This window comes from Clupea harengus, chromosome 23, assembly GCF_900700415.2.
Source record: "Clupea harengus chromosome 23, Ch_v2.0.2, whole genome shotgun sequence".
Taxonomy (NCBI): domain Eukaryota; kingdom Metazoa; phylum Chordata; class Actinopteri; order Clupeiformes; family Clupeidae; genus Clupea; species Clupea harengus.
Window position 1 is genome coordinate 12,839,382 of NC_045174.1, and position 23,719 is coordinate 12,863,100.

The 23,719-nt window shown below is 45.7% G+C and overlaps 4 protein-coding genes across 5 annotated transcripts; 3 read left to right on the plus strand and 1 right to left on the minus strand.

Annotated features, from left to right (window-relative positions):
* Positions 1–1,667: 1,667 nt before the first annotated feature.
* On the plus strand, positions 1,668–4,855 carry LOC105905398 (dickkopf-related protein 3-like). Its single transcript, XM_012833395.3, has 4 exons — positions 1,668–2,062; positions 3,170–3,344; positions 4,045–4,246; positions 4,741–4,855. Exons 1-4 carry the CDS (start codon positions 1,883–1,885, stop codon positions 4,799–4,801), a joined length of 618 nt encoding a protein of 205 aa, XP_012688849.2. The 5' UTR covers positions 1,668–1,882; the 3' UTR covers positions 4,802–4,855.
* Positions 4,856–5,616: 761 nt separating this feature from the next.
* On the plus strand, positions 5,617–6,702 carry LOC105905425 (cytochrome c oxidase assembly protein COX19). The gene is made up of 3 exons (XM_012833426.3): positions 5,617–5,805; positions 6,068–6,179; positions 6,468–6,702. Exons 1-3 carry the CDS (start codon positions 5,724–5,726, stop codon positions 6,565–6,567), a joined length of 294 nt encoding a protein of 97 aa, XP_012688880.1. The 5' UTR covers positions 5,617–5,723; the 3' UTR covers positions 6,568–6,702.
* A 284-nt stretch (positions 6,703–6,986) lies between these two features.
* On the minus strand, positions 6,987–13,139 carry LOC105905426 (RNA-binding protein with serine-rich domain 1-like). Its single transcript, XM_031561194.2, has 7 exons — positions 13,024–13,139; positions 12,351–12,500; positions 11,788–11,964; positions 11,306–11,408; positions 8,576–8,729; positions 7,879–8,020; positions 6,987–7,628 (listed from the first exon to the last, which is right to left on the minus strand). Exons 1-7 carry the CDS (start codon positions 13,104–13,106, stop codon positions 7,523–7,525), a joined length of 915 nt encoding a protein of 304 aa, XP_031417054.1. The 5' UTR covers positions 13,107–13,139; the 3' UTR covers positions 6,987–7,522.
* Positions 13,132–15,723, plus strand: LOC116218701 (solute carrier family 2, facilitated glucose transporter member 11-like). 2 transcript variants are annotated; one of them, XM_031561193.2, is made up of 2 exons: positions 13,132–14,889; positions 14,959–15,723. In XM_031561193.2, the coding sequence occupies exons 1-2, from the start codon at positions 13,317–13,319 to the stop codon at positions 15,066–15,068; spliced, it is 1,683 nt and encodes a 560-aa protein (XP_031417053.1). In that variant the 5' UTR covers positions 13,132–13,316; the 3' UTR covers positions 15,069–15,723. The 2 variants fall into 2 exon arrangements, with proteins under 2 accessions (XP_031417053.1, XP_031417051.1); XM_031561191.2 differs by having other exon boundaries at positions 13,132–15,723.
* The last annotated feature ends 7,996 nt before the right edge of the window (positions 15,724–23,719 follow it).

The window sequence follows — 23,719 nt, forward strand, 5'->3', positions numbered from 1 at the left end:
GTATGTGTGTGTGTGCGTGTGTGTGTGTGTGTGTGTGTGTGTACGTGTGTCTGTGTGTTTGTGTGTGTGTGTGTGTGTGTGTGTGTGTGTGTACCTGTGTGTGTGTGTATGTGTGTGTGTGTGTGTGTGTGTGTGTGTGTGTGTATGTGTGTGTGTGTGTGCGTGTGCGGGTAAAGATTCTGCACCAGAATTCCAATGCTTCGAATGTGGAAGTTTACTGAACCAGGGGGAAGAAAACTAGAGCAAACCTATGAATATGGTCTGGGCATGAAGCAGTGGTCCTTCCTCAGCTTATGACTTCAGTTCTCTAAAAAGGTTCCTCCTCACCTCGGAACATGTGATGAGGCGACAGGGCAGGTCTGGAGATGTTCCAGAGGTTCCGAAAGAATGACAAATGAGGAGACGCGAGAGAGTGAGAGTTTCAAAGCTGGAGAAGAGAAAATAGGAATGGATTGAAAATGTACGGCAAGTTGACACGAATGAACAAAGAGAGGTAAGGAAAGAGAAGAGGAGCATGATAAATACGAGGAAAGGAAAAACAAAGAATAAAATTTTTTATGAATTAATGAGCGTTGGGTAGTACAGCTCTTGGCAGAAGGAAAAAAGGGAAGAGCTACAAACTGATGTTTAAATATGAAGAACTAGAGAGAGGGGAGAACATGGACACAGTGTTGGAAACATGGCCCCTGCTGACATTTAAATCAAATGGTAGCAAATCACAAAACGAACAAGACACCCCGTCTCTCATCACCATGCTGAGATTTGTTTACAGAGAGAGCACAAGCACCCCTCCAAAATCAGATCCCCTCCTCCTGACACACACACACACACACACACACACACACACACACACACACACACACACACACACACACACACACACACACACACACACACACACACACACACACACACACACACACACATAAACACACATAAACACAGACACACACACACTCTCTCCCTCACACACAGACACTATTTTCTGGGTGCTAATCGCTGGTGACAATTGCGGTTAATGAGATCGTTGGGGTCGTCTGTGGAGCGCACCTCCATAATTTACGCCCAGCATGAGCCCTGGAGGTCCAGCGGCTTCTGTTTGTCGAGAGTGAGAGGCCCGGGTCAACAGCGCATGGCCCAGCCCCTCCCCCGTTGACACCCGAACAAGCCAGAGGGATCCCAACGTTTGTTTTTTTAAAGGGGACCCTTTTGTCCCCTTAGGAGCCCCTCATCCCATTTAGATGTTCCCAATAGAGACCCAGCTGTAGGCTGGCGAGATTCTTGTCTTGCCCCTATTGTGAGGGGCCTGTTGTTAGTCCATTACTGCCCTGATAACTGCCCCCCCCCCCCCACCCCCCACACACACACACACAGACACTTAATCCCCCTACCACCTTCACACTGATAAACTCGCTACTGTTATCCACAGGGACGAGGGGGGTGGGTATGGGAGGGTAAGGGGTGGTGCAAACAATTTAGTTAATCCATTAAATACTAATTGTCTCCACCTTTCCCATGGCTTGGATAAACAACATTTTTTCAAATGGGTGGTGGACAGTGGGGGGGCGCAGGGGATCCTGGGAGTTATTTAAGCCTGGTGGAGAAGACCTGCTGCATACGTCTACCACAGCGCTGGGAACATCTAAGACGAGGACTCTTCTCCCAGCCAAGATCACCTCTCCACAATACTGCATTCAAATCTCCCCATCTTACAACAATTATCATCCTGTACCACTTTGTTTGGGTCAGCCTCAGGATCTGTTCACATCAGTCTAAAGGACTACAGTCTCGAACGACTCGATCTTCTTCTCCTACTCCTCCTCGTTTACCCATCTCCGACCGTCTCGTTCGGCTTGGAGTGTGTTCCTGGGGAGCTGTGGAGATGAGCAGCGTGGCGAGAACAGCGCTGAGGATGCTGGGCGTGTGTGTGTGCCTGTCCGTAGCTCAGGCACACATATGGGCCTGGATGCTGGCCATGCCCTACACCCCTCCAGAGGGTGGGCCTCTGAGACACAGGGAGAGGGAACCAGAGAGCCTGCCGCTCAGCCACAAAGCAGACTCGGTAGGTGGACACTGAATGCTCATATCCCCCACAGCTACAGCCCTTTTGTGCTGGTAGATTTAGTATTGGAAACTGGCTAATGATAATAATAATTATAACTTTGTTATTACAGACAGAAACAGATACATTGCTGGTTGTGCATAGATATTATAACCTATAAATGATTTTCTTAATATGTTTTTTTGTGTGATTTAAGACATTTATCAAGACTGTTATCATTGCAATCATCATTTTAGTGGTGAAACTTTCTAGTCCTGGCTATCATTAGACTGTCCACTCTTTCTCAGTTGACAATTACTTACCCTTAAAACTGTTATTTGTTTGCTAGCAGTAAGTGATAAACGATATACTGCATGCTAAATAGAAGCTTTTACAGTGTTTGTTTGAACTGAGACATGCATCTAAATGTTTTGATTATAGTCTTATCCCTGATAAATTGTAGGAGGTGGAGCACAAGCAGAACCCAAGCTTCCCTGTTTCAAAATATTATGCAGAGAGAAGCTCTCCATCTATTTTAAAACCCCTCACAGTCCTCTCGTGGGCTGACCTCCTCTAAGTCCAGTCTGAGATTAGATTTACAACCAAAAGTTTGCCCCCAATTTATGTTAATCACACAGCGTTGTCAGCGCCGCACGAGTGTTGACACAAGAGAAGGTGCTGCTCACTTCAGCAGTCCCCCTGGGTTGAGCTCTGGTTGCTTGAACAAACAGAGAGAGGAAATGGCGGACGGGGGATGGGGTGGTGGTGGATGTTAGGGTTCAGAAACTTTTCTGCATAAAGTTTAATGTCTTGGTGTGTGTCTGGGGGGCGGGGGGGGGGGGGTGTTTATTTGTCACAAACGGATGTAAATGTTCTGCAAATGGTTTGACAGTCTAAGAACACAGATATGTTGGACCATCTTTGTATCATCATGAACGAAATACAATTAGATCTCCTGTAGCACCACAATTCGGGAGATCTCGCAGGGTCCCTTTTTAACATTTGAGCACAGCAAAGTTCGTAATACTGATACTGGCCTGACCTCCAGTTATCAAAACATATCCTTGCTAGCTTAGGCTAATCCAGAAACACAACTGACCGTGTCATTTTTCCACCCTTTCTCTTCAGGTGGCCTGCGAGCATGACCGGGCGTGTGGGAAAGGCTTCTCCTGTGACCGCCATTTTGGCCGCTGTGTCCCACTGAGACAGGAGGGTCAGTTCTGCCGACGGGACGCCCAGTGTGTGCGCAGCCTGCACTGTATGTTTGGGAAGTGCCTGCGCAGCATCCCCGGAGGACAAGAGGGTAAGAGAGAACATCAATACCTCTCTTAGGAGACGGGGGCGAAGCTTCTTACATTTACATTTACATTTAGTCATTTAGCAGACGCTTTTGTCCAAAGCGACGTACAAGGGAGAGAACAGTCAAGCTAAGAGCAATAAAAAGCATGGTGTAACAATAAATACTACTTTACATGAGAATTAGAAAAACAACGACCTAGAAAAAAGGAAAAAGAAGTGCAGGAATGTAACTGCTGAAGTGCAAGTTAAGCGCTAGTCAGGTGCCAGTTAGGAGGGGAGGTGCTCTCTGAAGAGTTGGGTCTTCAAAAGCTTCTTGAAGGTAGAGAGATGTACAAGTGTAATTAGTTATTAGAGTGAGTAATTGTATAGGAGTGTCAGGGAGATTATATGAAGTAAAGATTCATTGGATGATTGGATGTGTCGTCTACACACACACACACACAAACACTCACACATTTGCACACACACATAGATGCACACTCACACACACGCATACGTGCACACACACACAAACACTCACACATTTGAACACACACATAGATGCACACTCACACACACGCATACGTGCACACACACACTAACACATACACATGCACAATACCCTTTTGCTATCTGTAGCATGCAGTGACATAGAGATATGAGACTAATTCTTTCTCTCTCCAACTCTCTCTGTCTCTTTCTCCCTTGCTCTCTGTCTCTCTCAGGTGCCAGGTGTAAGGTGGACAGGGACTGTGGGTCCTCCATGTGCTGTGCCCGTCACCATGGTGAGCAGGTGTGCAAGCGGAAGCTGGCGCCGGGCGAGGGATGCTTCGTGCCCGACGGTGGCCTGGCCTTCAGCATCAACCAGGTGTGCCCGTGTGACGAGGGACTGCTGTGCCAGGGGGGTGGAGAACCGCCACGGAGAGAGTGAGTTTTCAGAGCAAGATGCTTAGGTTTACTCTTCATGATGTATGTAGCTGATATATCGTTTTTTGCAGTAGCTGAACGAGAGAGGTCCCAGAACTACATGTGGTGTGTGGGGAGATATGTGTAGCAGATGTGTGTCCAGCTTACGGGGAAATGCATGTGTGTACAGCTGTAAGTTCAGTATGAAGAAAATGGCATTAGTCATGAGCGACGTCACTGTAAAAAATGCCACAGTCGGCAGCAGAAACAAACTGCCTCAATATTTCATGTCAATGCATTATGGGGGAAAATGAACATTTGATCAAGTTAGTAAAATTCAGCCATGATTCCATGGTAACTTATAGAACAACCAGCCACAGATGTCTGTAAATATTGCCTAAACGACACACAGTGGAATACAATCAGATGAAGGATCGTTAAAGACTGTTCCAGAAGATTCCTCAGCGTGGAGGATTTTACATACACTTTGTGACCCTGGTTTTTCTTCTTTTCAGGAGAGAATTTGTGTACAGCCCTGAACCAACCACCTGGACCTGTCAAGCCTCGAAGCCCTAAAAACAAAACCGTCTACACAAATGTATTTATTTAGCAACAAGCTGGTGTATATATTCTGTGCGTAGCCTATATTATATATATTAATTAACAAAGATTTATTCCTATATTTTCTGAGAAAGATTTTGTTCCATGAATGAGGTTTGAGTCATAATAAACTCTTCTTTGTGGACAAAACGTTTCTTCTCCTTGCTTTAGCAACATGGACTCAACCTGGCTTGAAGTTGAGGTTTGGTGTTGAAATTTGCACTGTATATTATTCGAAAAGGAATATTCGTGTCAACAAACGACAATGTTCAAAATATACAATGCAGCAGTATTGGTTTAAGTTCGGACTTTACAACATCCTAAGTGTTTGTATGACAGAATGATTTATGATCAATACGTTTTCTTGGCACCACATCAGAGTCTCCAACTGAACAAAAGAATGAACAATAGAATGAGCTAAGAGATGGATCGACTCAGAGCTGTCACGCTGGATCTGCAGCTGATGTTGAGCGTTCGCCATTTGGCTCGGTTGAGTTTTAAATGTGGTTTGCTGCAAAACAGCTTTCATGACAGCATCACTGGGAAAATACCCCTTCGAAACCACATTGAATTTTGGATGGATTGAAACATTTGTTTTGGTAACATGTGGTTTGCTGGGTAAATATTCCCTATGCGCCAGACTGCACTCTGGCGCGGCCAGTCATGCTGTCTACACGTCTGCACACCAATTTTAGAGTCACCTTCCACCCTCTGGAACTTCTGGAACCTCTGAAAGTCTGGAACTCGTCTGCGGTAGATCCACCACTCCCGCAGGTGGCAGCACTGAGCCCTTATGGTTTTAACAATACTACCACAGAAGGAGAATGTGCTTTCAATGCTCACGCTAATGTCAACTGGATACTTTTGTTGCTAACTTCGTTGATGCCAAAACGCAAAGATGTCGACAGCAATGAATTTTAGTTCAAAAACGTTCCGCCCTCGTGCGCCGGACAAGGGCGCTTTTCCTCTGGATCATTTTGGTGAGTTAACGATGGGTTTGTTGTTGGTTATCTAAACTCACACCTCCACTAGTGGTTGTTGTCTAAGCTAGGAAGGCTAAACGTTGATAAAGTTCCTGTTTACTTTCAGTAAGATATTGGCTGAAATATTGTTTTGAATCAGTCAATAGCGTCACGTAAGAGTATTCTATTCACAGCCATGGTAACAACAGCAATTGACATGAATCACTTTGTGTGCTTTGGATTTCTCTACTCATCAAGACATTTTCTTATTCCACTGTAGGAGAATGCAAAGCTTTCAAAGATACATTCATGCACTGCCTCAGGGTAAACAGCTTCGATAACTCCAAGTGTCGACTGCAGTCCAAAGACTATCTAGAATGCAGGATGGACAAGTAAGTTGTCTGAATGATGATGTGAAGACTGGAAGCCTGAAATCCGTCGACAGTTATGGCTGTTGCACACTGAAACGGGCGAGCAATGTTGGTCAAATGCAAAACTAATACTTCCATCATAGTATGAACGTACTGAAAAATTTGCGTACTGAAGAGTTGCAATCCTTGCCACAAGAATGTATGCAAAGAGAAAGCCATACCTTTACTGTTCTGTACTGTAAAATATTTATATGTCTAATTTAGAAATTGTAGTTCCTGTTGTCATGGAGTCCTGTCTGTGTTCTATAGTCAGCTGATGGCCAGGGAGCCTTTGGAAAAGCTGGGCTTCAAAGACATCATGGATGAACCAAGCAGTGAGAAGCCAGAGTCCAAATCATCAGGACAATAAGCCTGCTCTCTGAGAAACACACAGATGGGGACATATTATCTAATGTTCCTAGACCTTGTACATAAATTGTTACGTTTGTGTAAATGATACCCCATTACCAAAATATTGTATATATAAAATGTCAGTTGATGTAAACCAATTGTTTTTTGTATAATTAAAATATAAGCTGTGGCAATGCCAGTGCACAACACCGACGTGTCACTAACAAAATGCTTAAATGCTTCAAACCAGTCAGCTGAACCAGAAATATATTTATCCTGCTTGCATGCAATTAAATCTTAGCTTGACAGTCTAAAGATGTGATGTCGATGAAATAGGGAGCCTTATTTTTTCTGTTTAAATTAATCACTATTGTATTTTGTATAGAAAAAAAACATCTGGCACTGGTATATTTGCACAAATACCTCCCAGACTCAGACTGGTTGTTTTGTTGAGCTTTCACTCATTTTATTGTCAATAGAACACATAAATCTGATAATGACAAAGGCCCTCGGAATCACATTGTTGCACATCACACAAGTAGACAGTTCTGGACCATAAATCACTATGGTAATAGAAATCGACGACAGCGTCATGCAGTGTGTTTGTTTCAGAAGAACTGAACCAGACAAACAGCAACGAAAAAACGGCGTGCCATCTGTGTTAACTAAGAGTAAGGTCAAACTAAAACACAGCACCCTAAAGGTTTTATCTATACAAACTCTTTCTCTTATGTACAAGTACACAATCATAATAAGTTGTACAAACACTAAAATATGTCTAAAGGATAAACACATCAACAGGATAGAGCTGCAAACAAACTTTGCTCCCTTCATAACATGGCCATCAGTGGAGAGACGGTCTTGAAGTCTCATTAAAAGGCAGCTCATATAGCACTGCAGGTCACACTGATGCTCTGCCATGCGCACAGAGTTTGGAGAAATCCACAGAGGATTCTGTGACCCCCTGCTGCTCTTCATCGCGAAGAGTTGGAGCTGGAACGAGAGCGATGGCGTCTTCGTCCAGGTGAGCGAGATCGGGAACGGCGGCGCACTGGAGACCGTCGCCGAGGCGACCGGGACCTGACAAGAGAGAGGAATGCAGTCACACAGACGACGGTGCCACAGAAGAGCCAATTCTCAGTTAACGTAAAAGTCAGGAATCTTTTAAACATGGTCATCTCGGCAAGATGAAAGTGGACTTCAAACTGGTTTGCTTTGATAAGTTCAGTAAATTAACACTTGATAGTTGTTGTGGTCTATATCATTTATGTTGTCCCACCAAAAAATTAAACAAAGCACGCCTCCAGCACACAGCCAATTGAGAACGAACCTCCTTCTCATTCGTGGGGGGGTCCGGCGCCACATGGGCGGAGGAGGGGGCATCCTGCGGGGTGGGCTGGGGCGGCGAGGGGGTGGGCGCACCCTGAGGGCCAGCACAGCAGTGGCGGTGATCTCCTGACCATCAATCTGACCTGCACATCAAAGATAAACACAATTATGAAAAATTACATATTTGTGTATGCGTGCGTGTGTGTAGGTAAATGAGTATAGAAGAGGCATTGTAGTTTCCTTCTATATAACTAAAAAAATACCAACGCTTTTTTTCATTTTACCCTTTTGTGTTTTCAACCCACCACTTACCCTGTGTCATTATCATACTACTAATCACTTGAGTCTGTGAAATATCTAGTGGTTTTCAGAACATATTCTCAGAATTGCCTCCCAGAAAAAGGTGTTCTTTGGTCTTATTCCCTGAATGGATGTATTTATTATTGACAAACACCACTTTTATAAATGGTAGCTAATTTTCATCCATAAATACTATTCCTGCATAACTGCATTTAAGTAACAAAGACAGCCCTTGCAGTTCACTTCCAAGCCATAAATATCTTCACACAGCCATAAATATGCTCCATGCAGCAAACATGTCAGTGGAATTGACCTAATTGCATTCTTTCTTCCCATTGCCCCTCAGAAATTCTTAACCAGAGATTTTCAGTGCCGTGAAGGTCCACCTGCCCACTCACCTCCATCCATGTGTTTGAGGGCCTTCTCTGCCTCGTCGGCCGTCTCAAACTCCACGTAGCAGTAGCCCTTGGACAGGTGGGGGTGGAGTCTGTCCATGGGCATGTCAATCATCTTGATCTTCCCATAGGTGGAGAAGATCTCCTGGATGTGTTCCTTCAGAGGACATGTACAAGAGGGTGCAGAGAGGCTTGTGAGTTGGACTGTCAAGCTAATATGTATAAAAAGATGCCATGCAATATTGCTGGAGAATGATCTCTTGGACAGTCTTAATTTAATCATGACAAGAAAACAGAAAACATGTATGTATATAATGTATGCATGGTATAATCTTGTCAGCTGCGAAGCAACAGAAAAGCCAAATGATGGCATGAGTCATAATCAGGGTATATACAGCAATCCTTAAGTTAAATTTAATACCTTTTTTTTACTACCTTCTGAATTTTTTAAAAACCATCATGACACTGACAGTTGCAAGTGTTAATCAGCGACCTTTCTAACGTTTACGCAGATTTTGACATATATAACACTATACACAACATAATAGATTTAGAGACTCACTGATGTTGACCACATATTGCACACATTTATTTCATTTTGTGAATAAAAATTAAACAAACTACATTAAATGTACAATGGAGAGATAGTTCCAGCACACTGGCTGGCATCTGCTATATCAGACCTGGGCAAAGTGCGGCCCAAGGGCAATTTGCGGCCCGTTGGCTGTGCCTGTGCGGCCCGCGGAGGTCAATTGTAAATTAGGAATCAAACGTAAATACCTGTACTTATTATACGGCTCTTCAGAATGTTCCAAAAAGTTCCTTTGATTTGAATGGGCCATCCCAACGTTCGCAGGTCTGTAATTTCTTTATATTCACTGCTGCGAAAAATGTATGACTGCTGTCATTGGCAACGGGTTTTGTGCTTCTAATTCACATCTTTCATATCATTCCGCAACGCAAGTAGTCCGGTCATTTAACGTAACTGAAAGTCATTGAAACTTGAAGTCAGAAGGTGGGTTGCTTCGCATTTGCGTGAAGAACTAAATTGCAACAAACTCATTAAAAAGAGGTATTTTGGAGAAGTGTCTTCTATTGTTTTGGCAGGTAACCGTATAATAAGCGGGATATTTTTTTATTTTCGTAGGCCTACATTCTTGCGTGTGTGCGTGCCTGCGACCATTTGCGCCATTAAAAATTGATATTACTATTAATTTGTATACTTATACTATTGCATTGCAAGCTTGCTCTCGTGTGTGTGTGTGTGTGTGTGCCATGTGTATTGATCGTCTGGGATCACCTTTAATACTGCAAAAACATGCTCATTTTCAAAATCGTTTTGGTGAATGTTGATTAAATGTTGATTCAATAATGTTGGCGTTTTTACCATGCCTGCACCAATTTTTTTTGATAGCCTAAATGTAACATCTTCTCTTACCAGTAGCAGTTAATCAAAACAATACAATGTAATATAAAGAGATACAACTTTTATTGAGCAGAATTGAGTTCAGCCTATTGGTCCGGCCTTCTACAACAGTCCCACTATCTCATGTGGCCCCTTGGGGAAATTAATTGCCCACCCCTGTGCTATATGAATTGTTGCTGATATCACTTCACAAACTGGCATCCACTACGTGAACTGGTGAACTGCTATAATTTGATTTTAACATAAACCTGTGCTATAGGCCTAATATGAATTCATGAACAAACATCAACACGAATGGCCCAGGCTTGTTGATGCCATCAACAAGCTGTTTTTTGAAGAACGATGCTAATCCAAATCTGATGATGTAGCCGGTTTTGTCTTTACCACACGTGAATGACTTGGCGATGTCAGAGTCTGGAAACATTTCTTTAAACAGCTCCGAAATTCCTTCGTTGGAGTTTAATGAGTGGTGTTTAACTGCAGTGTTTAAACACCACAGAGCCTCCGCACGCAGTGTTGGTGTGGCGCCCATAGTCACCCGGAGGTCAGACGTAGTCGCTGGAGCCGTAGACTTGGCTGGTACCGTGGCACTAGATTTCGGTGGTGGTGGTGCAGCAGCACAGACAGTTGGCAGAGTGGTAGAATTAACTGCTCTCGTCGACCGCGCATTCCATTTTTATGTTTAGTGGATTGCATATGTGACCGAAGTGCATTAGCTCCCATCCAGTTGACATTGGTGTTTTTTTTACAAACCGAACAATAAGCCTGCCGGTTATTCCCTACTACAGGCCTGAGCTAGTCCTTAAACGCTGGGTCCTGCACCCAGCTGTCAGAAAACTTGCATTTGCCCATGACGACGACGATGGTTGTCTGGACGTTGAAGATATGCCTAAACAAGTCAAAAACGTAAGCCAGCCAGTTGGCTACCCAGTTGAAGCGCGCAAAGTGTTTGAGATGTCGAACGACCACTGAATATGACGTCAGCATCAAACATACAAAGTTGAGACTTCAGGATTGATACGGAAGATCTTTGATGATGTGCCCAGCTTTGCTAAAGCCTGCATTTAATCGAACTAACACAAACTTTAGCAGATAGAATTTCAATCAGAATAGGACACTTGATAGTCTGAAAAAATAATACCTATTGAAAAAAAAAAGTATACCTCTAAAACCACATTTAACACTTTTAATGGCCTTAAATTTGGCAATTTTGATTTATCACCTTTTAATACTTTTTAAAACCCTGCGGACACCCTGATAATGTACTTTTACTTAAAATGTAACCTTTGACGTAAGAGCAGAATTACCTTGATGACGTTTCTGGTGAGACGGCCCAGGTACACCTTAGTGGGCCTTGGGCTGGGGCTCCTGCGACGTCGATCTTTGTCATCTTTCTTCACAGACTTGGACCTGCAGTGCAAATGCCACATATTCCATAACACGTTACACAACTGTTGTCTTTGTGTAGTTGCACCATATAATATTATGTTAGGACTGTACAACTGTGTAATTAAACAGTACTAAATAGACCCATCCTGGTAAGTTTGGATAAAAGTTTGTTTACTGACAGTGCAAAAAAGACAGCTGTAAGTGACAGTTGAACTAATGAAAGTTTTAAAACTCAGGCATGTGACTATGAAATCCCGTAAAAAGGAGCATATTCAACACAAATGGACATACATAAAATCAGGCCTGCAAGATAAGTAAGTTTGTATGTACATCCTGACAGAAAAACCTGGTAAGTGCATAATGAAAGATCTCCGGACAAAATGAGCGCAGTCACTCATACTTGGAACGAGAACGTCTGCGGTTGTCATGGCGACGACGGTTAGGGGTGGGTGACCCAGTGGAGCTGGAGGAACTGGAGGAGCGGGAGCTGGAGGACCCAGAGCGACTGGAGGCCGAAGATGAACTGGAGCCACTGGAGGAGCCAGAGCTGGAGCCAGAGCTGCTGCTGGAACTGGAACTACAGGGTTGTACATCCATTACCATCACACAAAGTGTCTCCCATCAATCCACAGACATTATTACATGAGACACAGACAAACACAATATAGTCAGGATAGTCAGGCCTTTCTTAAGTTGGAATAATCCTCTCACCACACAAAAACATAACATGTCAACAGCAGGTTAACATGTCTGAACTGTCTCACAGGCCCCAATGTCCAAACTCATAACAGGACAGACTAATTGTACAGGTACAACAGCAGCATAGACGGCTACACAGACTTCAGCTTGTTAAGGCCAATGTCGTGTTTATGAAGAATGCATTATCTACACAAATAGATATGTGGAAGTATCTTTTGAAGGACAGTTTGCTAGCCTATGGTGATGTCGTTAGAGAAACCTCACCTGCTGCTGCCAGTGGAAGCGCTGCGGCGTTTGTGACCCTTCTCCCTGGTCCTCTCCTTGTCCGCTCCGTCTTTGCTGCTTACTTTCTCCTTTCCTCGCTCTTTGGTTTTATCGTCAGAGCGATCCTTCCTCTTGGTGGGCGATGGAGCCCTGATGAAATGGATGAAGGAGTTATGGCATTTGTTTTACTACAACAACAATTAATCTGACTGTGACTCGTATATAGTGTCAACAGACGTGTGGTGGTGTATAAGCTAGGCACCGTTGCAATATTTGCTCAGTCACAAAGTAGGCTCATTCATTCGTGAACTAATGTTAACGTTAGCGAAATCGAATTTAACTGGGTATTCTGTTAGCTTCCTGTGTTAGAAACACATGCACGTTGATGTCACAGGCTAGCATGTTAAGCACTGCGCTACATCTGTTTCATATAATCATATAGGAAGGGTTTATTAGCTTAGACATAATTAAAAGTAAGATGCTATCAGGTGGGCTGATACTGATAATGGTAGCTAGCTGGTAAGAATTAGCCTTGTGTGTTACATCAAATTAATAGCTATACCGGCTTGAAATATACACCTATACAAGACTTAACAGCTTAACACCCATCATTGAATATTAAAGCACACCATTCACATAAATGTGCAAATTTACTGAAAAGAGGGCGACTTACATGCTTATCGAACCTATCGAAATCCGTTGCCAAACGTCACTGTCGCCGTATGATGACGTCTTATGTGGACACAACCGACACATGAAGTGACTCGGGTGAATCGTCCTGAAACCATCTGTGATAGCACTGGGGCGATTAACAAACGTTGGTTTAATACTCGGCATGTGTTAAAGCAAAATTGTCTTGAATAAATGTAATCCTGAGTAATGGACCGTCACTCTACACGCACAAAATAGGTCCGTTATTAATGAGGCTACAAGATGATGGGTAAGCCCATTGAACACTTTTAGTGCATGACCACAACAATGAAAGGGGATGTGACTTTAGCACTGACGGTGGTCTGTACTGCGATCGGTGGTACTTTGCAGTACGGCTACAATATTGCTATCATTAATGCTCCTACAACGCACATTCAGAAATTCATTAATGACACTTGCTGGGAGCGCTGGTCTGTGTCACTTGAGCAAAGTCACTTAACACTGATATGGACAGTCATCATCTCTGCCTTTTCCCTGGGTGGTCTATTTGGCGCATTACTTGCTGGGCCCATGGCGGTCCGGTTCGGTCGTAAAGGTGGTCTCTTGTTAAACAACATTTTTTTGTTCTCAAGTGCTCTGTTTGCGCTGACCAGTCGTACTGCTCATTCCTTTGAGATGATCATACTCGCTCGGCTGCTTGTGGGGATCAACGCTGGTGTGAGTATGAACGTGCAGCCCATGTACTTCGGCGAGAGCGCGCCTAAGCATCTGCGTGGAGCTGTCACCTTCTCCTCTGCCGTGTTCACCGCATTTGGCATCATGCTCGGGCAGGTGGTTGGCCTGACTGAAGTGCTCGGATCAGACTCCTGCTGGCCCTACCTGCTAGCCAGTAATGCTCTTCCTGGGCTGTTCCAAGTCCTCACCCTGCCCTGGTTCCCTGAAAGCCCGCGGTTTCTGCTCATCGACAAGGGAGATAAGGAAGGCTGCAGCCAGGCATTGAGGAGGCTCCGTGGGTGCAGTGTCTCCGAGGAGGAGATGGAGGAGATCCTCCAGGAGCAGGAGCTGGCCGCAGGTGCTCAGGCACGCTCCCTCTGGGGCTTGCTGTCCGACCGAAACCTGTGGCGGCAGCTCCGAATTATCATGGCCGCCAGCAGCGCTATGATGCTTTGTGGCAACGACTCCATCTACTTCTACGCCTCCTACATCTTTCAGGAGGCCGGCATTCCCACAGGGAAGATCCAGTACATAACAATCGGCACGGGCGCCTGTGAGCTGACCGCCTCTATCATGTGCAACCTACTCATAGAGCGCACAGGCCGCCGCCGGCTCCTCATGGGTGGGTATGCGATGATGTCAGGCTGGGCGGTGGTCTTCACCATGGCCCTCTGCCTGCAGGGCAAGGTGCCAGGCATGCCCTACTTAAGTATGCTGTGCATCTTCGCCTACATCCTCAGTTTCGGCATGGGCCCTGCCGGGGTGACTGGTGTGCTGCCCGCTGAGCTCTTTGACCAGATGGTGCGGCCTGCCGCCTACATGGTGGCTGGTTCACTCATGTGGCTCAACCTCCTCCTGGTGGGCATGGCCTTCCCGTTCATCGTTGGCAACCTAGGACAGTTCTGTTTCCTTCCCTTCTGTGGCATCTGCGTGCTGGCCTGTCTCTTCATGTACTGGAACCTTCCGGAAACTAAAGGTCGGTCTCTGGCTGAGATCACTGCCGAATTTGATAAGCGCGGCAGTGCAGAAGCCAAAGGATCAGAAGGTAGGCTTCTGGCCGAGATCACTGCCGAGTTTGATAAGCACGGCAGTGCAGAAGCCAAAGGATCAGAAGGTAGGCCTCTGGCCGAGATCACTGCCGAGTTTGATAAGCGCGGCAGTGCAGAAGCCAAAGGATCAGAAGGTAGGCCTCTGGCCGAGATCACTGCCGAGTTTGATAAGCGCGGTAGTGCAGAAGCCAAAGAGCCAGAGGATAAAGGTGAACAAGGACAATCAAATCAAGAGGAGGCCCACCAACTCAGAGATCTTAGATCAGGGGAAGAACCAGTGGAGATTAATCATGTACATGTGTGAAGGTTGATTCCCACTCACACAGGTATCTTTCCTGTTGTGAAGGCAATCATTTGTTGTTGTTGTTAAAGTGCTGTCCTGATCTGAATGGCTATCCTTATGCAAAGAAGTTAAATTACTGAATGACTTGAAAATGCTGCATGGACTATTCTCTGAAGTTCAAGATATTTTCAGAGTTAGGGTTTTAAATTAAATTTGTTTATTTATTTGTTTATTTATTAATTTATTTATTGATTGATTTTAACAAGGATATATCTCAGATGCTTGCCTTTTGTGTATATTTAAAATGTCTTTTGAAGGAATCTATCTCTATTTTTATGCACATCTGTAATACAGCGCTTGATTACCTCTATTTTTATTGTTTTATTCTTGAAAAAGAAGTATTTTATTATATCACATGAGTATGCTGGTTTTATAATTCCTGCATGTATGTATCATAAAAGCCAAATAGTATTGTGTTTCTCTATAATGACGTCACTGTGAGCCTAATTGACAGTCACATCCATACATGCTGACTGCTGCTATACCTGAACACTAGTCAGGGGACTTTACTTGAATGCTGAGTGAAGTCTATAAAGACTGAGCAAAACTGCCTGATTAAGGCTACTGCACTGTTGGACTGAATATCAAATTAAAAGCTATATTGCTATGACGTTTCTATTTGCATTCTGTGTGTTCTTGTTTTTGTTTTGTTTGTTTGTTTGGTTTTGTTTGGCTTTTGAAATAGGCCGTAAGGTGAACACTGTTTTCGTTTCAACCCGCTCCACAGTCGCGCATCTACACAATCTTTAGCTCATAAAAAAGAACGAGTCGTGCTTAACTACCAAAAAAAAGTTCGTCGCTGACTTTCCAGTCAATTTTTGGTGCGTCTATGTTTTATGCCGAACTAGTTTCTTCAGAGCGTAATAGGATCTTGGTCGCGAGTGCTGGCACTTTTCGACACGTGATCGTTCTACACCAATGAGGTAGCTGCTTTTTGTCAACAGAATGGCAAGATGGCGGCTCCCGTGGTTAGATTCAACGTTGCCGATCAAGAGGAAAACACCCGAACATCCTCAAAAGTGGGCTAAATGGATTCTAAATAGTGCTGTATACATAGCCGCGTCCAAGAAGAACAATGAGGCAAATATACGATAATGTTATGCTTATGTTAAGTCATTTAGATCAAGTTTGACATACCTGGGAATACACCTTACTGACGATCTAACATGGACTGTGAACACCCAGCACACACTGAAGAAATCAAGGCAAAGACTGTACTTCCTACGTCAGCTGAGGAAGTTCAGAGCATCAGCACCCATCAGCTGTGTGTCCTGACAGCATCATCACTTGGTATGGGAACTGTACAGCCTGTGCACGGCAGTACCGCATCATCAGAGCACCTCTCCCTACAGACCTACAAGAGAAGAGTACGTACCAGGGCCCAAAGTATTGTAAAAGACTCCTAACATCCTGGCCATGGACTTTTCTAAACACTGAGGTCAGGCAAACGTCTCTGCTGCTACAAGACCAGAACAGAGAGACTGAGAAGGAGCTTCTTTCCTCAAGCATTCCGTATCCTGAACACACACAATGACTATATAAACAGCAATTACACTTTTTTTCACACTTGCACATGGACTGTACACACACTGCACTTTATACTCCCTCTTGCTATTTTAGATTAGATTAGATTAGATTCAACTTTATTGTCATTGCAGAGTACAGGTACTGAGGCAACGAAATGCAGTTAGCATCTAACCAGAAGTGCAAAGTAGAAGAGTGCAGAGTATGTGCAAATGGTAATATAAATATAGATAAATATGGTATATACAGTATGACATAAGATATAAGTGGTATGAGCAGTAGGAACATGAGCAGCAATAAAGGTGATTAGTGCAGATATGATGATTATTGTTATGAAATATTTCTTGATCTTTCTTTCTTCACACTCGCACAGAAAAAGCTTAACACCAAACGAAATTTCACTACATGCTTTACGTAAGTATTTCTATGTATTTGACAAAAAAAACCTCCTTCCTTGTATCAATAAAAGGCAGTAATTGTACTTATACCAATGACCATTTGTTCGTTCGTTCGTTCATTCATTCATTCATTCATTCATTCACAAATGAAAACAACACTGATGAACCATAAAAACAATCTTTATGAAAAATATGAAATAGGATATATAAAACTGTACAAAACTAAATAAGAAATAACAGATTAAGGACACTCAGTCCTCACTGTCAGTGTCAGGACAGTTATCTTCCAGTTCCTCAGTTTCTTTTGTGTTGGCACAATTACAGCAACGATATAAGTTTGTGCAACACAATCCTGCAGAAAAACAGGAACATCTGCCTGTCTCACAGGCACCTTTGCAGCCGCAGTCAGGGGCAGGGTTTCTGGTCATCCAGGTGATGTGCAAGGTCCCATCCTCTATTTGCCAACCATATCCAGCAGGTGATGGAGCACTTATATTTTGTTTGAGACAGGACCTCATTATTGCAGCCTAGTAGTTTCCCCTTTTGCAATGCTGATGGAGGGCATCAGCAGTAGGGGGAATGCATAATTCTGGCAAGGCTGATGATGCTATACAGAAAGCCTTGTACCTAGCTTCATTTACATTATCGGCAGCTGGCTGATCATATAAGTGGCATACATACTGGCAAAGAAGTGCAAATGTTGACTGCTCCAAGTTAAAGTTAGTACCTAAACTTGTAAAAGCCTTTAGGTACTCATCTTTCTCACATGCAACAGAAAATGTCTTTCCTTGTCCTTTGCCATAAAAGGCACTTGTGGAGTCACACCCAGAGAATGTGTGAATTCCGATCAAGGCTGAACACACACTGGTTCCGAGAGCTGATGACACCTTGGTAATGTCAATGATACGTGTCCTGTTGCCAGTCCCTGTGAAAACATATAAACTGCATGGCAAATCTGTCTGCACACTTACAGCAATGACTGCCACATCAGTGTCAGAGCTCTTGATAATGACAGCTTTATGCTCCCGTGCAGCATGTTGTGCATGTAAAAACACCCTTGTGTCACATTCTTCATGATCACACTGCAGGTCTTCAACAACACAAACAGACTGTACACCCTCCTTAACAGTCACACAGTGACATTGATTTGTATGTGCAAGCAGAGGTTTTTGCCCACTATTGTAAGGTCTGCATTTTTCCATACAACATACAGGAATTCGGCAAGTGCTTCCTTATTTGTTCCTTCTGAGAGAAACTTTTTCCATTGGGTTGGGGTCCTCTGATCCGGGCCAAAGATTTGCATGCGTTGTGACCCTGCATCAGCTCTATACATGACCGTTCTAGGTTTTTGATACTGATGGGGGAAATCACGAGTCAGCCTCTTCTTCAACATATCCTGTCTGCAACACAACAAAACAGTGACAATTAAGAGTCACAGGAGTATCATGAAAAGCAGAGAGTGGTGGAGGTGGTACAAGACATTACAGGCTAGAACCTATCTGCCATACAGCACATTTAACACCAAAGATGCCCAAGAAAGGCACACAACATCACAAACCTCACCACACACACACACACACACACACACACACACACACACACACACACACACACCACACACCACACACACCTTCTCTTTGTTGCCAACTGGTACATGTCTGTGCAAAAAGCAAGACTTAAAAACAGTTTCTCAGGCCTGTCACACACATGTTGTGTAAAGCTAGACTTGCACATGACAAATAATAAGACTTGAGAGAAAAATGCATTGCAGTTACCTGTAGTTTGAAGCATCAAGACCTTCATTTGCTTTCACCAGTTCAATGAAGGCCTTCCTCAGCTGGCCCATTCTCTGCACCTCTTGGTTGACAAGCAGCCTTTGGCGAATGATCCTCTCACAGAATAACTTATAGCTGACATCAAACGTGGGCTCATTCCTAGAACACATTTAAATGAGAAGGAAAGAAATTAATAAGGGTTGTGATTGTGTGCACATACAACAGAATGCAGATTGAATGTTTACTTATATAATGTTAAGTTAGTAGCTCCTTGAAATGCAATTTACTACATAACTTACTGTTCTTTCTCTGGTTTTTCAGGCCTCGTCAAAAACCTGGTGTTGTAGTGAATGTGACTTCATAATTCACCCTTGTTCTTAGTGTGGTTCTACACACTGTTGTTTCATGCAGTTATTTAAGTAATGTGTTATACACGTAAAAATGAATGTTCCGGGATCACGGTCCCTTTAAATATTCTATTGTTGTGATGACGTCGAGCCCCATGCTTGTTAGATTACAGGGCAACGCCATCTTGTCATTCATTCGTTTTCTGCATGTAAAATAAACGAGACACACACTTGTGTTCTCAACTTGAGGAATTGCCTTTTGCTTTTAAATGCAACTTCCACACTGGTGACCCCGACGTGATGTTTGCTTGACGTATTCACAAACACGACTCGACCATGACCGCGAACGCTGTCACCCTCAAACTCCCCGAATTCTGGGAATCGTCAGCGTCGGCATGGTTTGCCCAGACTGAAGCGCAGTTCGCGTTGCGGGAGATAACCGCTGATACAACACGGTACTACTACGTTGTGTCAGCTCTCGGTAACTCAACAGCAACCAGAGTGGTGAGTCTCCTTAAACATCCTCCAGCTACGGAGAAATATGCAGCGCTCAAAGCCCACCTGTTAAAGACCTTTGAACTGTCCGACGCTGAGAGAGCTAGCAGGCTTTTCTCCCTCCAAGGACTGGGTGATAGCAAACCGTCTGAGCTCATGGACCGTATGCTGGATCTCCTGGGTGAGCACCAGGACTGGGTGAGCACTCATTAGTGGCCATGAGTGTCGGCCGCGTAGGCAGGCTGCTTTTTATCCGTGACAGCATCTCCGGACGACGTTTCCTGTGTGACACGGGTGCACAGAGGAGCGTCCTGCCTGCATCCCGTTTGGACATGGTAACCGACAGCCATGGCCCCCCGATGGAAGCTGCTAATGGGACCCCCATCCGCACATATGGAATAAGGTACATTGAGTTGTGTTTCGGAGGGAATCGGTTTGGCTGGGATTTTGTCACTGCAAAAGTCGCCGTTCCCCTCCTTGGCGCTGATTTTTTGTGTGCGCATGGACTGTTGGTGGATGTTAAGAACCGCCGTTTGATCGACGCTGTCACGTTCTGCTCTTATACGTGCACGCTCAGCGGGGCTGACTCCATACGACTGTCCAGCATGCTCTCCCCATCGGATGACTTCCACCGTCTACTGGCTGGTTTTCCAGCACTCACTCAGCCCACTTTCTCTGCGTCTGCCGTGAAGCATGGTGTGGAGCACCATATCGCCACTACTGGTCCACCCGTCTACGCCCGTGCTCGGCGCCTCGACCCGACCAAGCTTGCTGTTGCTAAGGCTGAGTTTTCTAACATGAAACGCCTTGGCATAGTCCGCCGATCCGACAGCCCGTGGGCGTCACCCCTGCACATCGTCCCCAAACCTGGTGGCGGCTGGCGCCCATGTGGCGACTACCGGCGGCTTAATGAGGCAACGACACCTGACCGATACCCAGTCCCGAACATACAGGATTTTTCAGCACACCTGGCCGGTATGGTAATTTTTTCTAAGGTAGACCTCGTCCGGGGCTATCATCAGGTGCCCATGCACTCACTGGACATTCCAAAAACAGCAGTGATTACGCCGTTTGGTCTTTTTGAGTTCTTAAGGATGCCGTTCGGCCTTAAAAACTCAGCCCAATCTTTTCAGCGCCTCATGGACTCTGTTTTACGTGACCTGCCTTTTCTTTTTGTGTATTTGGACGACTTTCTGGTAGCGAGCACGTCCAAATCCCAGCACCTGTCGCACCTCCGAACACTTTTCGAGCGGCTCAACGAACATGGCCTGATTGTGAACCCTGCCAAGTGCCAGTTTGGTCTCTCCACCATTGACTTCCTGGGACACAGAGTCACCAAGGACGGTGCAGTCCCTCTCCCATCAAAGGTGGAGGCGGTCACACAGTTTCCACGCCCGCTCACTGTGAAAGCCCTGCAGGAGTTCCTCGGCATGGTGAACTTTTACCACCGTTTCATCCCTCGAGCCGCTCAGCTCATGCAGCCCTTGCACGAGGCCTTGAAAGGTAAGGCCACGCACGCTGTGGACTGGACTGAGGGCAGGGACAAGGCTTTTGCTGACACTAAGGCGGCCCTGGCGCAGGCCACCATGCTGGCACATCCTTCAGCCACAGCCTCCATCGCCATCACCTCGGACGCCTCGGACTACGCTGTCGGTGCCGTCTACGAGCAGTGGGTAGGCGGGGCCTGGCAGCCGCTTGCTTTCTTCAGCCGCCAGCTGCGCGCTAACGAGCGTAAGTACAGCACTTTCGACCGGGAGCTGCTGGGTCTCTACCTCGCCATCAGACACTTTCGTTTCCTTCTGGAAGGTCGACACTTCACCGCCTTTGTCGACCACAAGCCGCTGGTTTTCGCCATGGCCAAGGTGGCCGAGCCGTGGTCCGCCCGCCAGCAACGTCATCTGTCCTACATTTCCGAGTTCACCACGGATTTACAGCACGTGGCCGGAAAGGACAACCAGGTGGCGGACTGCCTGTCACGGGCTGTGGCAGGGGCAGTCCATCTTGGTCTGGATTACAGCCGCATGGCAGCGGATCAGACCACAGACCCAGACGTGCACACCCTGAGGACCTCGACTACAGGTTTGAAAATAGAGGATGTGGTTTTTGGTGAAGCCGACACCACGCTCATGTGTGACGTCTCCACAGGCAGTCCTCGGCCGATTGTCCCCACGGGGTGGAGACGACGCGTCTTTGATGCCATCCATGGTCTCTCCCACCCTGGTTCGAAAGCGTCACAGAGGCTGGTGGCGGCGAAGTTTGTTTGGCACGGCCTCAAAAAGGACGTAAGAGACTGGGCTACCACTTGTCTTGAGTGCCAACGGGCCAAAGTACACCGCCACACGAAAGCCCCGTTAGAGTTGTTCCCGGTGCCAGAGAGGCGGTTTGACCATGTTAACGTGGATCTGGTTGGCCCTCTGCCCTCCTCTCATGGTTTCACCTACCTGTTGACCATGGTTGACAGGACCACCCGCTGGCCCGAGGCTGTGCCACTGACATCGTTGGCGTCTGTCGAGATGACACGAGCATTTATCGGCACCTGGGTTGCCCGTTTCGGCACCCCTTCGGACATATCCTCTGACCGGGAGCGCGCAGTTCACGTCTGAGCTGTGGAATGCGGTGGCCCAGAGCCTCGGAGCGAAACTCCACCGCACGACTGCATACCACCCGCAGGCTAACGGACTCTGTGAGCGATTTCACAGGTCGATGAAGGCTTCTCTTCGTGCCGGCCTCAAAGACAGCAACTGGGTCGACAAGCTCCCGTGGGTGATGCTTGGCATCCGGACTGCACCGAAGGAAGACTTACAGTCCTCATCCGCGGAGCTTGTCTATGGGCAGCCACTGCGGGTTCCAGGGGATTTTGTTCCTGCTTCCACCGTTCCCTGGTCTGCGACTCTCCAGTGGGCCTCACTACTGGACAATGCGAGGCTTTTCGCACCTGTCCCTACTTCCCGTCACGGCCTCCCTCAGTCGCACATCCCTGCTGGGCTTCAGACGGCTGAATACGTCTTTATTCGCCACGACGCTCACAGGGGACCGCTACGCCCGCCCTACGAGGGCCCATTCCGTGTTTTGGAGACGGGAGACAAACATTTTGTGGTGGACATGGGTGGTAAACCGGAGCGACTCTCCATTGACCGCCTCAAACCAGCTCATTTGGACGTTGCTAGGCCCATTGAATTGGCCCAGCCCCCACGACGCGGGCGTCCTCCAGCTCTGCACCCACCCCCTGCTCCCCTCCCCCCAAAACTCCCTCACTCCATGCCCCACGCCCGTGTCATGGTGGTACACCTGCCACGGTAGTGTCTTCTCGACCCCCTGTAAAACACAGCCGTTCTGGCCGGTTAATACGACCACCTCGCCGATGATTTATTTTCTTATATGGTGAATTCTGGGGGGACGTGTGTAGTGAATGTGACTTCATAATTCACCCTTGTTCTTAGTGTGGTTCTACACACTGTTGTTTCATGCAGTTATTTAAGTAATGTGTTATACACGTAAAAATGAATGTTCCGGGATCACGGTCCCTTTAAATATTCTATTGTTGTGATGACGTCGAGCCCCATGCTTGTTAGATTACAGGGCAACGCCATCTTGTCATTCATTCGTTTTCTGCATGTAAAATAAACGAGACACACACTTGTGTTCTCAACTTGAGGAATTGCCTTTTGCTTTTAAATGCAACTTCCACAGTGTACTGATTATAACAGCCTTTGTGGTACTGCACCTCCAGAGCCGAGCCACGTTTGTAGGCTTGTCCTGTATGTAGTCCATCGTGTAGTGGTGAAACAATGTACCTCTTCGTGCTTGACTGAAGTAATATGCATAAAACAATGTTTGTTTTTTGATTTATTAAGACATTCCGGTGTATTTTCTTCGTCTTCCGTACTGCTCGATGAAGGCAAGGTGGACGCCATCTTGCAACTCTGTTGACAAAAAGCAGCTACCTTATTGGTGTAGCATTATCACGTGTCGAAACGTGCCGGCACTCGCGACCAAGATCCTATTACGCTCTGAAGAAACTAGTTCGGCATAAAACATAGATGCACCAAAAATCGACTGGAAAGTCAGCGACG

What these genes read in the sequence shown, in the direction of transcription:
- LOC116218701 (XM_031561191.2), top strand. Translation starts at nt 13,317, where the DNA reads ATGACCACAACAATGAAAGGGGATGTGACTTTAGCACTGACGGTGGTC.
- LOC105905426 (XM_031561194.2), bottom strand. Translation starts at nt 13,106, where the DNA reads ATGTGTCGGTTGTGTCCACATAAGACGTCATCATACGGCGACAGTGAC. An exon ending in GCTTCCACTGGCAGCAGCAG is followed by an intron (nt 11,965 to 12,350) that starts GTGAGGTTTCTC and finishes ACAACCCTGTAG; the next exon opens with TTCCAGTTCCAGCAGCAGCT. An exon ending in CCTCAAACACATGGATGGAG is followed by an intron (nt 8,021 to 8,575) that starts GTGAGTGGGCAG and finishes TTTGATGTGCAG; the next exon opens with GTCAGATTGATGGTCAGGAG.
- LOC105905398 (XM_012833395.3), top strand. Translation starts at nt 1,883, where the DNA reads ATGAGCAGCGTGGCGAGAACAGCGCTGAGGATGCTGGGCGTGTGTGTG. An exon ending in TCAGCCACAAAGCAGACTCG is followed by an intron (nt 2,063 to 3,169) that starts GTAGGTGGACAC and finishes CTTTCTCTTCAG; the next exon opens with GTGGCCTGCGAGCATGACCG. An exon ending in CATCCCCGGAGGACAAGAGG is followed by an intron (nt 3,345 to 4,044) that starts GTAAGAGAGAAC and finishes TGTCTCTCTCAG; the next exon opens with GTGCCAGGTGTAAGGTGGAC.
- LOC105905425 (XM_012833426.3), top strand. Translation starts at nt 5,724, where the DNA reads ATGTCGACAGCAATGAATTTTAGTTCAAAAACGTTCCGCCCTCGTGCG. An exon ending in TTTTCCTCTGGATCATTTTG is followed by an intron (nt 5,806 to 6,067) that starts GTGAGTTAACGA and finishes ATTCCACTGTAG; the next exon opens with GAGAATGCAAAGCTTTCAAA. An exon ending in CTAGAATGCAGGATGGACAA is followed by an intron (nt 6,180 to 6,467) that starts GTAAGTTGTCTG and finishes TGTGTTCTATAG; the next exon opens with TCAGCTGATGGCCAGGGAGC.